Source organism: Cyclopterus lumpus, chromosome 16, assembly GCF_009769545.1.
Source record: "Cyclopterus lumpus isolate fCycLum1 chromosome 16, fCycLum1.pri, whole genome shotgun sequence".
Classification (NCBI taxonomy): Eukaryota; Metazoa; Chordata; class Actinopteri; order Perciformes; family Cyclopteridae; genus Cyclopterus; species Cyclopterus lumpus.
This window is the reverse complement of record NC_046981.1, coordinates 7,788,011-7,802,673: the sequence shown is the minus strand read 5'-3', so window position 1 is coordinate 7,802,673 and position 14,663 is coordinate 7,788,011. Positions and strand designations below refer to the sequence as shown.

The 14,663-nt window shown below is 42.7% G+C and overlaps 2 protein-coding genes across 7 annotated transcripts in view; both read left to right on the top strand.

Moving 5' to 3' along the window:
• The first annotated feature begins 405 nt into the window (after positions 1 to 405).
• On the top strand, positions 406 to 7,506 carry LOC117745315 (glucocorticoid modulatory element-binding protein 1-like). Of its 4 annotated transcripts, XM_034553557.1 has the most exons (11): positions 557 to 725; positions 922 to 981; positions 1,579 to 1,723; positions 2,056 to 2,114; positions 2,276 to 2,394; positions 2,537 to 2,640; positions 3,157 to 3,341; positions 3,701 to 3,859; positions 5,405 to 5,542; positions 5,790 to 5,906; positions 5,991 to 7,506. In XM_034553557.1, exons 3-11 carry the CDS (start codon positions 1,596 to 1,598, stop codon positions 6,572 to 6,574), a joined length of 1,593 nt encoding a protein of 530 aa, XP_034409448.1. In that variant the 5' UTR covers positions 557 to 725; positions 922 to 981; positions 1,579 to 1,595; the 3' UTR covers positions 6,575 to 7,506. The 4 variants fall into 4 exon arrangements, with proteins under 4 accessions (XP_034409446.1, XP_034409445.1, XP_034409448.1 ...); XM_034553555.1 differs by lacking the exons at positions 557 to 725; positions 922 to 981 and adding an exon at positions 406 to 550 and having other exon boundaries at positions 3,253 to 3,341; XM_034553554.1 differs by lacking the exons at positions 557 to 725; positions 922 to 981 and adding an exon at positions 421 to 550.
• A 2,509-nt stretch (positions 7,507 to 10,015) lies between these two features.
• ptprub (protein tyrosine phosphatase receptor type Ub) overlaps positions 10,016 to 14,663 on the top strand; it is a 134,050-nt gene continuing 129,402 nt past the window's right edge. For all 3 annotated transcript variants that reach the window (XM_034553345.1, XM_034553346.1, XM_034553347.1), the window contains exon 1: positions 10,016 to 10,217. In XM_034553345.1, coding sequence (XP_034409236.1) covers positions 10,148 to 10,217 — 70 coding nt within the window. In that variant the 5' untranslated portion in view covers positions 10,016 to 10,147. The remainder of the gene's footprint in view (positions 10,218 to 14,663) is intronic.

Genomic DNA, 14,663 nt, shown 5'->3' with positions numbered 1-14,663 from the left:
AACCGTGTAAATATCGTGTGACGTTTGAAGACACCTATCACTTTAATACAATTGCAAGTGCAAAGCCTGCCACCTGCTGGTGAAATACAGGCAACAACAAAAACACAACACTATTTTCAACTGTTTTGAACGGCTTTTATTGCGTGACAAAACCAACAACATTACAACCACCACAAGTGGCAACTGGAACACGTGCTGTTGAGTCTAAAACCCCAACAAGAGGGATCTGATAATTAATTAAAACTTTTTAAAAAATGTTTTTATTATAACCACTTCCTTTTGGGTTAAAAATGTTTCTGAAGCTTAATTGGGATCTTCCGGCATATGCGGCCCCAGAGCTCAAGCCGAGCCGCGTCGCGCGCTCGCACACACGAGCCAGTTTGACGGATTTACACATCGCGTGCGAGCTAACCGCTTCTCGTGACAGCGGGACAGATGCTTCTCAGGCAAACGCTGCTCACTGCAGGAAGTGTAACGAGGCAGCACGGCGCATGCTCCTGGGGGCTCTCTGACGAGCGAGAGGATGAACTAACCCCTGCTGTAAAAAACGGCAAGTACAACTATGACAATATATTTGAAAGTGGCGAGCAGTGTGTTACAGAGTGTTTAAGTTGTTTGTGCCCACTCTCTGGGGACAAGGAGCGCGCGCCGTCGTACCCTCGTTGACCGGGGTGGGTGTGCGTGCTGCTGCGCCGACGGACGTCAGCTTGAGTGGGCGAAGGAGGGTGAGCGAGGCACGCAACTGTCGGTGTAGGAGTTGATCCCACAAGGGCCACTTGATACAGGGTGGAATGTGTTGATCAATGTGCTCCTCCGTGCATGGGAAGGTTGTTTGTTTAGTTTCTTTAGCATGGGATTAACCTAACACACAGTTTGCTCTCCTCCATTTCTCTCTGTGCTATGTGGATGTGGTCGCCTCAGCTGCTGCCTGTGTATTATGAGCAGAATCATTCTGGAATTAATGCTCTAACAGTTTATGAGGTATTGTTCTTTATTTACCGGGTTTGGAATACATTTATTTTGTTCAATTTATCTGACCATAGTGGACACTTTAATAACATCTTGACCTAAAATGAGTTTATTTCTCAACACCAGTTATTAAGGACCTCACTTCATAATTGAAATAACCTTTTTCAGAAATGGTGTCAGATTAACTATATAGCCTACTTAACATTATGACAGCAGACACAAAGAAATAACTTGGATTTAATGATTGCTTTATATGACTTGTTAACAATACTCCTGCAGATTATATTTGCTCAACAGGTCTTTTATTGGTAGCATACAAGGTTTTAGTTAAAGCTGTATAAGCCTTTGTCCCATCATTCTAGGATATTAATGTGCATTCTCAACAGCAAGATATAGGAAGCAAGGCCTGTTCAATCGAGGATTATGCCATTGTTAGCCCAGTAGGGATTCATTCATGACAGTAGCATGCCAGAAAAGACTGTTGGGGAGGCTTCCATTGACTTGGTGTGTGCATTAACCAGCCTCACTGCATGCCTGTGTTTGTGTGTGTGTGTGTGTGTGTGTGTGATCTGGATGTTAACATGCGTGCTCGGCCCTCTCTGCGTGCAGCTCTGTGGGGAGTGGTGATGGCGGCTGCTGAGGTCACCGTGTCTTCAGGGGATGTCATGACGGTGAAGGAGGAGGAGGAAGGGGACTCCAGTGGCATCAACCAAAATACTCAAGTCATCCTGCACCTGCAGCCCATCCTGCACGGGTAACATCACGACTGATGTCATTAAAGGGCCAGTTCGATGTTTTGCTTTGAGACACAACAGAGATGCACATTAAAACATATAAACATATGTGCATAAATATATAGACATATTTGCATTTACATTACATTACATATTTCGAAATCAATGCTGCTCATCTTCAGTTTAATGAAGGCTTGATTGAAAGAATATGACGGGGAGCATTTACATTTCAAAAAGGTTCAATATGCAGTATCTATTCACATATTTTGTTTTTAACATCTGAAATATTCAACTCTCAACTTGCATGAAATCCTTATTACGTTGAATGTGCAAATGTTGTCGCCCTCTGCAGGATAAATGATGCCATTGCTGACACTGGCACAACGGTTTTGGCCATAGAGACGCATCATGGTACGTGACTCCGAGACATTCCCCTTCACTGCTGACATAAAACTACGACAGGAAGTGTATTCCTGTGAATGCTGAGACAGAATATTGAATTATACTTTGACCTTATGCTTTGCTGTTGAGTGTACAACACTGTGGTTTTTTGGGCTTGTGATTATTAAAAGACAGTAAAGCAGAAGGAGAGGAGATTGAGTATGGCTACCCCATCACTTGTGGAGACAGCAGAGCGGTTCTACTATTTAAGAAGTTTGTGTGCCCTGGGATCAACGTCAGATGTGTCAAAGTAAGTTGACATAGTAGAACCTTCGTCACCTAACCAGACATGATCATCTTCAGATTGTTCTCTGCTATATCTGTTGTATTCTCCTCTCTGCATACTTATAACAGCTTTTATAAACACACACTGTGTTCTTCTTCTCTTACAGTTCAATGACCAGCTCATCAGTCCCAAGCAGTTTGTACATCTGGCAGGGAAAGCCACTCTGAAGGACTGGAAAAGGGCCATCAGACTGGGAGGGGTAATGCTCAGGTAGACTTTTGAAATTAAAACAAAAATACACAATTTTTCTGTCTGTCCTGCTCCTCCGAGCTGCGGACTGATGCTCACTGTAAATCTGCATGACCTTTAAAAACGTTGTTACATTGGGGTTAAAGTGTCAGACTTGAAGTGCCTCAATCCAATGACGTCAACAACGCATCTCATTCATATAATTTGCACTTGTGTCTGTGCTGGGGTTTGCCATTCCAGAGGTAGTCTGTAAGGAGCATTATTATGATAGCGGGATCAATAACACACAAGCAAGCTGCTGAGGTGAGACTTCTCACTCTTTTATCGTGTTTGCACTTGTTCTTGGTGTTACTGTGAGTCAATATACCAACTCAATAGCCAATATCTGCCCTTGTGATCTCTATTCCTCCAGAGGTCCCATCAATGGGCTTTGTGTCAAACAAACCTCTGGAAAGCCATTGGGATTGTTTAACAAATTCAATACCCACTTCTGTTGGATACTCTGATGTTCTTTTAACCTGCTTCTTCCCCTCGCAGGAAAATGATGGACTCCGGCCAGATAGATTTCTACCAACATGACACCGTGTGCAGCAACACCTGCCGCAGCACTAAATTTGATGTGCTGATCAACAGCATGCGGCTTCCTCCGGGGACTTCAGTGCAGCCAAGCCTGTCATGTCTGGCTCTTGACCTTCTCGGAGGACGGGTGCCTCCCCCGACAGGTAGATTTTAGTTGGCATTTTACAGTTTGACTATTTTCTTTTCTCCCACATATGCTTGGACTGCTGTTTTTCTTTCCATTTTAAGATTGATATGATGCAAACAAACACTTTTAAGCCACCCGGTTATGATTTATCCTCAGCAATGAAACAAATATAGTAATATCTGACACATGCTGTTGGAGCTCAATAAGGAATTAGTAAATGAGCTAAACATTAAGAGCAGTTAGATACCGGTTTCCTTACTGAGCAACCACAGTGGAGGGAAAAACAGTTGGTTTTACTTGGCAGTCTTCCCTCTGCCTACTCATGTTCAATGGTTATGTTTATGCTCTCTATTTACAGTGTTTCCTGTTTTGTAGTACTTTCAGGAGCGGCCGTGCATGATGCAGCAGAGGTAGAGGAGCCTTTGGAGAAAAAGTTCAGTGCATCAGCAGAGTGGAGCCCGTGTCCAGCCCGGGAAGCCAATTCCACAACAGCCAATGGACATGGTGCAAAGAGAAAGACGGGTGACACACCAGGTAAGGATAAGAAAGGACATGGGGTGCTTGTTACACAGCCTGAACACGATGAGGAAGAGCACTTGTGGAGAAAAACGAAATATCAGAAATGGTTTGGCTGACAAATACAGTACATCAACTATTAAGGCAGAATTTCTTTGGGACATTACGTATGAAGACGGTATTATTTAGTATTCATCATGTAATATGTGATACTTTCCTACTGGCCTGCAAGTGCGTAGTGGGAATATGTTGGGTTTAAAAGCCTTCTAGTGGTATACTGCAGCTTTGTACTGGCACGTGGACGTCATGTTATAACCTCCACGGTAAACTCAATGAAGTTGCATTTACTTCTGGTATTAAGCTCTTTGTCAGCGGAGCAAGGGCAATGTCCTGGAGGTAAATCTGGAACGTTTATTAGACTCACCTGTATTATTGGAGGACACACAGGTTCAGTCCACTGACCTTCAGTCCTCCAGAGGCCATTTGCAACAATCCTGATTGATAAAAGATTCACATTTCAACCACAATTGCATGAAGAATAATTGAAGGAAATGTGTAGCAAAACAATGACAACTGTGAATATTAACATCAGTCAGTCAGTCCCTTGTGTCTCTTGCAGCCACTGCTGCTTGACACCTCTGATGCATTGAGCCGATGAAACCTCTGAATCTGCAGCTGTGGGATGTTCTGCCATTCCTGCAGCTGACCTTAAAAAGTTGCTTACCACTAAAAAGCAGAGAGTCACATCCCTTTATATTACCCTCGATGCCATCTGACATTTTTCAGTGCGTTTTTTTCTTGCAGAGACCTTAGCTTTGATTTAAAGGCTTCTAAAGGTGACCTGATTAGGCATTGTTCCAGCTGGACTCCAGGAGGTAAAATAGCCTCAAGTAAGGTTTCGTGTGGATGGCAAATTGCAGCGCCTCACTTGCTTGTCACAGGGCTTAAAACAAATTGACAACTCTTAGGAAATGTACTCAGCCTAAAACTACTCTCCTCTATCTCCAGAAATGCGTTTCTTTCTATTAGTGTACATTCCCGAGATGGAGAAATACATGAATTTAGCTTCAGATAGCTGTAAATGGGATTCTGAATATTTTTCGCGGGCATATTGAATTTATCTTAACAGACATTTAAGTTGACTTGAAAGTGGAAGCATTTCTTTCAAGATAAGATATCGAGCACCTCTGACATTTTATCACTCAACTTCTATTCGCTTCAGTTTTTGCCCTGTCCTCCTTCCTCACCTCTTTCTAAAACCATATTGCTACATCTCCTCTTTAACATCCTCTCAAATGTTGCCCCCTTCCCATTTATTTTATCTTGTTTTATCTTTTTTATTTGTTTCTCCAACCCCGACACTCCATCTCATTAATCCTACATGTCCTATTTCGTTTGCTTTGCCTTTTCTGCCCATTGTGTAATCTCTCTTTCACACAGCTCGCATACACAAATCACCTCTGAAAAACCACCTTCTCTCTTTGTCTGTGTGGCAGTAGACATCATTATATAAAGAGTTCACCACATATCATAATAATGTCCCACCTAATTGACCTTCCCTAGATGGAGTACTGAGCCTGTGGAGGGGTGTGGCAGACTCGGGTCTGATGGGGGAGGTCCTGTCTAGTCTCCAGACTGAATTATTAGCCACTCTTAAAGGAGTGGAGGTTCGCAGTGAGAAAGCCAGCCTGCAGGAGAAAGGTGAGGGCTAACCACTGGACTGTGAAAAGAATTGCTATAAATTTAGTAAAATGTCAGTCAAGTAAAAAAAAGAAGAAGAAGTAAATGAGATTTTATAATGATTTTTAATAAAAGACTCCACCAGCTAATTCTGGTTTGAGAGGGAAGTTTATTGCCATTGATTCTTTCCAAAAACTGTTTTCTAAGTGCTGTGGACAGTCATACTAAACGTTGTAGCTGACTTATGATGATTTCTTTCTGTTGTCAGATGCCGACATACTTAATTCCCTGTGTAAGATGTTTGGCCTTTTAGACTCAGTGAAGCGAGCTCTGGACCTGAAGCGCAGTCACGATGAAGAGAACAAAATCCATACCAACGTTTATGGTGAGAAAGCTGCTAAAGTCACCGCGTGGTACACACAGTGGTACACCAGTGAATTACATTGACAAATATCCTGTTTTTCCTTAGTGTCGGAAGATATTTTGGAGGAGCGGAGGAGACAGGGTTGTGACGAAAGCACCTCCTACAAAACTCTGTCCTCGAAACACCTCCGGCCTCAACGTCACAACCCATCAAACAGCCAGACCCACCACTTGCTGCCCCCGGTCAAAACAAGGCCGACCCCCCAGCCGCTCTCGGTTACCGGTTTATCTGCTGCCGCTTACGCTCAGCTCCTCATCAACCCTCAGCTCTTCACCCATTTCTCTGCCTCCACTGTCCAGCGTCACCATATCAGAGCTGGCAGGAGGGACAGGGACGGCCATGATGCCCCGCTGAGGAGGGAGCACGAGTTCAGTGAGCCGGGGAACCAGGAGAAGCTTCGCAGGCTGGTCCAGGAGGGCGAGGAGGGAGAGGACACCTTAGACATCCACAAAGAGCTCGGACGGAGGACCGTTAAGTATCGAGAAGACCCTCGCCTGAGAAGTGAGGACGTAGAGGAGACGGAGGGCTTGTATGTTATTGACAGGGTGGTTTTAGGAAGAAAGGCGTCAAAGAAACATAAAAGTAAGTTAGGCAGAGAAAGCATCTCAAAGGGATGCTGGACTAAGTAAGGGCTTGTGTCTGGGACCTGAAGACGTTACTGTACTGTTTCTCCCCTTGTATGCCTGTATAGTAAATACTGCGCGTGGTTACTGCAGTGGTGTTACAGGCGCAGGTTTGTTCTCACATTATTTTTTAAAGTGCTTTTTATTCATGCGTTTCTAATATGTTACTCAACACACAGCAGAGCTGAAGTGATGAGTCAATTCATCAGTCAACCAACAGGAAATTCAATGTCAACAATTTTGATAACTGAAGTCATTTTCTATGAAATAGTCCCAAAAGTTCACTTGGGTGAGCTTCTCAAATGTGAATATTTTCTCGGTTATTCATCTTACCTTTGGGTTTGGGACTGTTGGTCAAACCGAATTTGCAGTATTTTGTAATATGAAGCTGTTACTTTAGGATCTGGGAAATTGCAACCGACCTTGTTTGAACTATTTTCTGATATTTCAATTGATAATGAAAATAATGGTTACTTGAGGTCCTAAAAAACAACTTCCTTTGTGTACTGAATATAGTTTTAGGAACAGTACTTTGTGTTTGTATTTATAAACTTAGTTAAGATTAAAAAAAATACATTTTCAAGACGCCTCTCAGATGTCTGTAAATATAATATTTCGTTCTATTTATGATATTTAGTGATAACAGCAATTTGCAACTTTTTCAGGTCTTTGTGAAAATGTTTTCCTCATACTTTTATAACAAATTTACAATGATATTTGTAATTAAACATTTTGTGAGTTACACTTGTGAATTGAATTGAATAGAATGTTTGCAGGGTTTTTACTAACACGTGCTGCAAATACATCATCTTATTTTACTTTCCCGTTTCTATTAATTGCACATGAGAGTGAGACGAAATAAGACACAAATGGTCTAAAATGACCTCGTAACATAATGATCTTATTTAAAATAAAAACCTTTATGTTTGATATTTTAACAGAAGCAGCTTCTTGATAAGAATGATAAGAAACACTGGTGTTGACTGACTGTGACAGTACAAATAGGAAGAGTGCTCACTGCAGGAAGCCAATATATTGGACATGCAGATGGATTTGTTTTGTTTATTCTTCCACTGACTCGCATATCACACCACACTCCTCATCTTTCTCACAGGATCAGCCATCCCCTGATGTGAATCCCTTTTTCTTTGATTCCATTCATAAAAGCGGTCAACGGGTATTCCAACAGCTGTCCTGTGATTCACTGTTCATTTAGTTTTTAAGCGCCACGCTGCATGCAAAGGCTGAGCGATAGACAGTGATGGTTTGATAGCCAGCCTTTGGCAACGTACCTCAGAACTAATCATATGTTATTATGAATTCTGCCTGTGCAGATGCAGTTGTTTGGAAGCGGTCATTGATTGGCAGCTGTTGAAATACTCGATTAAAATGACTTTTTATCGTAGTGCAGCTGTCAGCATCATGTTGACGTCTGTCCTGTTGTTGGATTCAAACCCTGTTTTGCAACATCCTGTTGATTTGACTACAAACTAAATTACCATGCATTTGAATGGATTCAGGCCAAAATACTCTCGAGTTTAAATAAATTGCTACTCGGCACAAAATGTCAGCCGTGCTTCAAGCAGGTGTAATTACAGGTGTTAACTTGACATACGTTGTGCTCCTTTGGTTAAATTAAGTAACTTACTGAGTATTCCATCGTTCATCTTTCATTCGGGGCTAACGACATTAGAGGTGTGCTCTCGTGTTGGAAACATTTTAGATGCGTCTGTTGGCCCCCTGTAATTAAATCCACTGCTTTAATGTTTGCACAAGACAACAAAATGAATGATGAATAGCCGGCTTAATGTTGTCTTGATTCAATTGGGATTCTTGACTCCGCCGCTAAATGTGCCAGCCCGGCCATGTTGTGACACCAGCTTGGTTCACGCAGAGCAGTGACTGCAGCATCAGCACCGGCAACTATTCCAAAGGTGAATCTCCGAGGCTGTGTGATGCTGTAATGATATACCGCAGGGCAACATGCAGCATTGGACCGGTGTCCACCAACTTATATAATCTAATACCAGACTAATGCTTTTAAACATGTTATAAAGGGTTACGACATGCCAGGGAAATATTTGTACACGTCAAAGTCATCGTGGCTTGCTATATTTACACAACACTGAATATAAAGGCCAGGAGTGATTTCTGTCATGTATTCTCCAACAAACATGGCCAGCCGTGAGAGGAAAAGTGTCACCTCATCAAATGCAAATTCAATGCGCACAACATGACATACTGTCTAATGTATGGAGAAATATGCTTTGCATCTGTCATGAGGTGTGAAGGCAATGTTTACCCGACTGTCCTGTTTTAATATAACACATGGCTAACCTCAACGGTGAAAATGCAGCTAACATGACAAAAACTCTTTATTATGCATAGCTGGATTAATTAAACTTCACATTGCTGATATGATGTTTAAACGTGAGAATGACTTTGTCATTACACAGAAGTGCCAAACTACATATGGCGCTCTAAATAATGAGTATTTCCTCAACCTAACCTGTTGCTGTCAGACTGGTCATCCTGTACCCTGGGCTGCTGGGTGCATGTTGACGGGTCCTAGTTTCTGGGCTATGTTAAGAAATATCTCAAATTAAGCCAAACTGGATGAAATCAACACCTTGTCGCTGTCTCCACAGGTACACACACACACACACACACACACACACACACACACACACACACACACACACACACACACACACACACACACACACACACACACACACAGGTCTCCATTCTCCATTCTCCAACTGCTCATGGTCTTCACAAATATACAAGAGTATAACAACACTCACTCACACGCACACACACACACACACACACACACACACACACACACACACACACACACACACACACACACACACACACACACACACTGGTCTCCATTCTCCATTCTCCAACTGCTCATGGTCTTCACAAAGATACAAGAGTATAACAACACTCACTCACACACACACACACACACACACACACTGGTCTCCATTCTCCATTCTCCAACTGCTCATGGTCTTCACAAATATACAAGAGTATAACAACACTCACTCACACACACACACACACACACACACACACACACACACACACACACACACACACACACACACACTGGTCTCCATTCTCCATTCTCCAACTGCTCATGGTCTCCACAAAGATAGAAGAGTATAACAACACGTACACACACTCACACACACACATACACGCACACACTCACACACACACACACGCACACACTCTCTGCTTGGCCGACGTCTGAATACCACCGTGTAGTTGCTGGTTCCGGCCGCTTGGAGGCGCCCGGCTCATACTTTGTATAGTTGTATAAAGAAGTGGAGGCTGGGAAGGAAAACGGTCACAAGAAAAGAAATCTCTCCCCTGAACTGTTTACCCTGACGTCAGTTTGCAGAACTCGCGGTGCCCGGTCTCCCTGCGTGTCTCTGAAACTCCTCTCCGTGAGAACCGAGGTCGCAGATGGGGCTCAGCTCCACGACTCGAGCGTCCGGGACGTCACGGGAGTGAAACGAAATGATTTCTTCAGCACATTTTAAAGTGGACTAAATCGACACCATGAACACCTGCGCCTTTCTGCTGATTTTGACTGTTCAGATCTACGCCGACGGCATTGAGGGGCCAACAGGTAAGGCGCATCTTTACGCCCGTCTTCCGAAACGCAATCGGGAAGTTTTAACCTGCGGATGAAACTTCAGTGAACGCGAAAGCGGAGCGATTCTGGGGAAGGTGCCAACTTTGTTCCACCTTTTTTTTCCTCCTCACGCGCCGCCGCGTTTATCTGCGGCTGGCTGCTGCGTCCCGTGACTTACTGATGATGTGACTTACACAGGGTTAATCCTGGCGGCAGCACATATTAACGCATTCTTTAATAACTTCTGGAACTGAAGTAGGCTATATTAAGTTTTCTTGGTGCCAGACTCCTGCAACAATGGTGCTTATTTAGCTGGACTGCGTCTGTGTGTTGGGGGGGGGGGGGTTCTTTTCTTTTCTTTCTTTTTTTCTTCTTTTTCTATTGTCCAAACATATTTAAAGACCCCAGGTAGCCTCAAAGGTTTTTGACAATTTGATTCAAAGTTAGAAATCAGTTCATTCAGAGCGACAATGTGTCCCTTGAAATTCAATGAACGACACTCCCACTATACCTTCAGACAATGTAATATTTGGTCGATATTTGTGAACGATGAATCTCCCAAATCCCGAACAGCTTGAACCAATCTGCCATCCTGCTCCATACAGACAGAGTTGCATAGTTGTATTCAGAGTGACTCTCTAGAAGTTTAGCCAACATCTGAATGAAGGATTGCTTATTGATTTTTAAACCAAATGCTTATTATTATATCCCCAAATATAGCCTTCCACTGTCGGGAAAATAGATCAGATTAATTCTCAACGCTGCTGGATGTTTCTCCTGATGTGATGAGCTGCTTCTGGTCTTTTAGGTTGTATATTCTCTACACATAATGTTCACATGTTAAAAGCAATTATTCTAGTTGTGTGTATATAAATAAACTGGATTGTTACATGGAGAGAATGTGTTTTTCAGATTAAATGTTTAAAATCATGCATTTTCTTCGATGACATTTAGAAATACAATCTGACATTTCCCCATTTTATTATCCATTTTTCAAAATCAGCCACATAGCGAGATGGAAAGAGCGCGGTATAAATAAATATATTTTAGAGGAATGACACATGACACAGTCCCTTTTCATATTCATTCACATTCGTGTTTTTCAAAATCTCCTTTTTATTCGCTGAATTCTGTTAGTCATTGTGCTCTGTTATTACAGTGCTGTGTCTTTTTAAAAGGATTTGGGCCTTTTTGTGACTCGTTGTCTCATTGACACCACGCACCCATAGATGTGCTGATTGTTATCCCTGCAGAACATAAAACCAGCAGAAATATTAATAACATATACACTACAGGCTGTGTCAACACTGTAAAGCTTTGCGCCACAGTTTTTGTCACATGCAGGTTGAAAAAAAAAAAGCGTGATCATTTTGAGAGCATTGACTTATTGGCTAATATTGGTATTCCTCACAGGCACAGTGATTCGGTTTCAGTAAAAAAAAAAAAAACACGAAAAACCTAATGCTCAGCACAGCACTTGTAACTTATTGTAAAAAAAGCAGCAACAACAACAACAACAACAACAACAAAACCATGCAAGCAGAATGTGTATTGTCAAGAGGTGAATGGAGCAGATCATTAAGAGGAATGAGCTGAGACATACAAAAGATTACATCTCACACAGGTAATTAAAACAGCTGAATGGAACATTGACGCTGTCAACTGAAATTCACACGGTGTCGCTTCTTTAGTTTGTTAACTGGAGTGTTGCGAGCCTCCATCTGCATTAGCAGCTAACAGGTAACGCTGCTTGTTTTTGTGACTTCTGATCCCGTTGGCCGGGCTCCTTTAAGGCTTCTCCACCTGCCTTCATCCTATAGGAGGAAATAAATGCAGCCTTGACTTCCACAATCTTCAGAGTGTCTCCTTTGATTAACACTCCAGCCTTTATTGCTGCGCTTGAGTGAGGGCCACACCTTGACCTTGAATGCTTAGTAACAATTAAGACTCTGCACACACACACACACACACACACACACACACATTGGGGATTACTTGCCTTTTTCAAGCGATGTAATCCATATTTCCTTTCTTGCTCTGCCGCTGTCTGTCCAGGCTGTCAGCGCAGGTTAAATTATTAGAGACTATGAAATATAGAGCCCCCCCTTGCTGCACAGGACTGTAATGAGGTTGATCCGAGGGAAAAAAAGTATCACATTTGCATCATATCTTCTCAGACGCAAAGAGGTTACGCAAGTCCAGTTTCCGGTTGTATGTCTGTGTTTTTTTTTCTTTCCGTACAGCCCAATGTGACACTGTCACTCCTCTGTTGTCTCTTATGGGAATTGAATGAATGTTCACTTACCATCTGTCTCCTCTATTAGCAGCAAACGCTGTCAACTGAGTGGTGTAATTATCCTGTGTCTCATGACTCATTTCTTTGGTTTGATCTAAAGTTAAGGCAGAATATCCTTTTTGCTTATTTCACTGAATAAGATAACACTTGGGTCGAGATGAAAAGGACTGCGGAGCCCAGACGGTCTCAAAGCATGGCATGGAATGAAGAATACTTTAGGGCCTCAAGTTTACACGGCATAGGCACCCTGGAGCAGCGCTGGGAAACGTAACATAGGACCACCAGCACGTGGACAGGAATTAGAGCTGTCATTTCTTCAGGATAAATGTCAATGTTAACCATCGCTGGCTCCATTTTCTTAAATGTGAATACTTGATGATTTTCTTTGCCATACAGGATAAACTGACTGTCTTTGGGTTTTGGGATGATTTGTCAAACAAAACATGACATTTTCATGACACAATCCACCCAGATAATCAGGCAGTAACAGGTGTACTGCCACACTGATAGAAGATATACTCTCAGGAGATTAAAATATGACACAGAGAAGGCTCTACTTAAAAGAGGACACATATTTATCACCAACATGTATTAAGACTCAAACTGTTAACATGAAACATATTCTTTCAAAAATAATTATCTTATTTAAATGTGCTTGTAATACCAATTTATATTTAGACTTGCAAGGCACTTATTCGTAGCTGATACAATACTTATTGGTTATTGAGAGTCCATAAGATGTGTTCACTATAATGAGCATCTAACTGAATGGGGGGGGGGGGGGGGGGGGAAGAAAAAGCCTGATATGCATTTGTGGATTATTCTTGGGAAAAATGTAACCATCATTGCAGCAAATTCAAAAGGCGGAAAGGTTCCCTGCAAGAGCCGGGCCACCTTCTCTGGATAGATAGTGGGGGGCGGTAGGGATTTGGCCTAAATCAGACTCCTGAAAAGAATGGTTGATTTCCATCTTTACGGGATCACAGGCAGTAATTCAGAGAGCAGATGGAACACTTTGCAACAGAGATGGAGGGGATTGGAGGAAAAGAAAAGAGGGAGATATTATTTTTTAGTGTGGGAAGCTGAGAAAGACATAGGGATTTATTCCAATACATTGTAGGCGGTGTTTTGTTTTCAGCTGAGGTCACAGCAGTACTTCTGCTCGGCTTGTGAGTCCATTCTGCCTTCAGCACTCGAGTGAGTGATTAACAGGGTGCTGATGAGAGTCGTCCTCCGCTCTGCAGCGTGCCTCTTCCAGTTTCGGTCTCAGTTCTATTGTAATGTGGGGCTATGTGGAGGAGAGCCAGCCCCCCGATTGGCTCACTCATCTCACAAGACTGGATGAGGAAACACATCCGTCTAGTGTAGAGAATTATGCTCAATGCCAAGCGCCGAGATCGGTACGCCTCATCACTGGCGTGCCCAATCAGGGCCCTGGTCTGTCTTGAGCTGGTCTCATTTCTAATTGTTCTTGTCTGCATCTCAGCTTCAGAGTGTGCAGACATTTATTTATGCTACACTGCAGCTCACACTTGTAAGGATTATGCTCAAGTAATCCTGCTGAGAATTTTGTTGTTCCCATTTTCTAAATGATCAACTGTTACCGTTTCCAAATCAGTCACAACTTTGTGTCTTTGTCGTCAAGGGCTGTGTGAGTTGTGGCCTACTCAGGCGGAGGATTGTTTGCTCTTCAGAAAAGGTCACGTGCAGGTTGGGAGTCATGTTTCTGGTGCAGAAAAAGAGCAGGTTGATCTTTTCCGCTGCGAGTTTCATCTGCACGCCAACAAAAAGCTCTGAAACGAACCACTTCAATTGTTGTTGTTTTTATTATTATTACCTTGAAACATGCACTCTGTGTTGTACGCTGTCAATGTTGAACAAATCGATTACAATACAGGATTTGAAAGTTTTTTTGTTTTTGTGAGTTTGCGTGTGCTAATCTGCAAACACACACACACACACACACACACACACACACACACACACACACACACACACACACACACACACACACACACACACACACACACACACACACACACACACACACACACAGTCTGGGGCTCTGCTCATGAGCATCTCTGCCTGTAAGAGCTGGGAGTCAGGGGCGGAAGTGCTAGAAGTGTCTGGAGCTGAGACCTTCC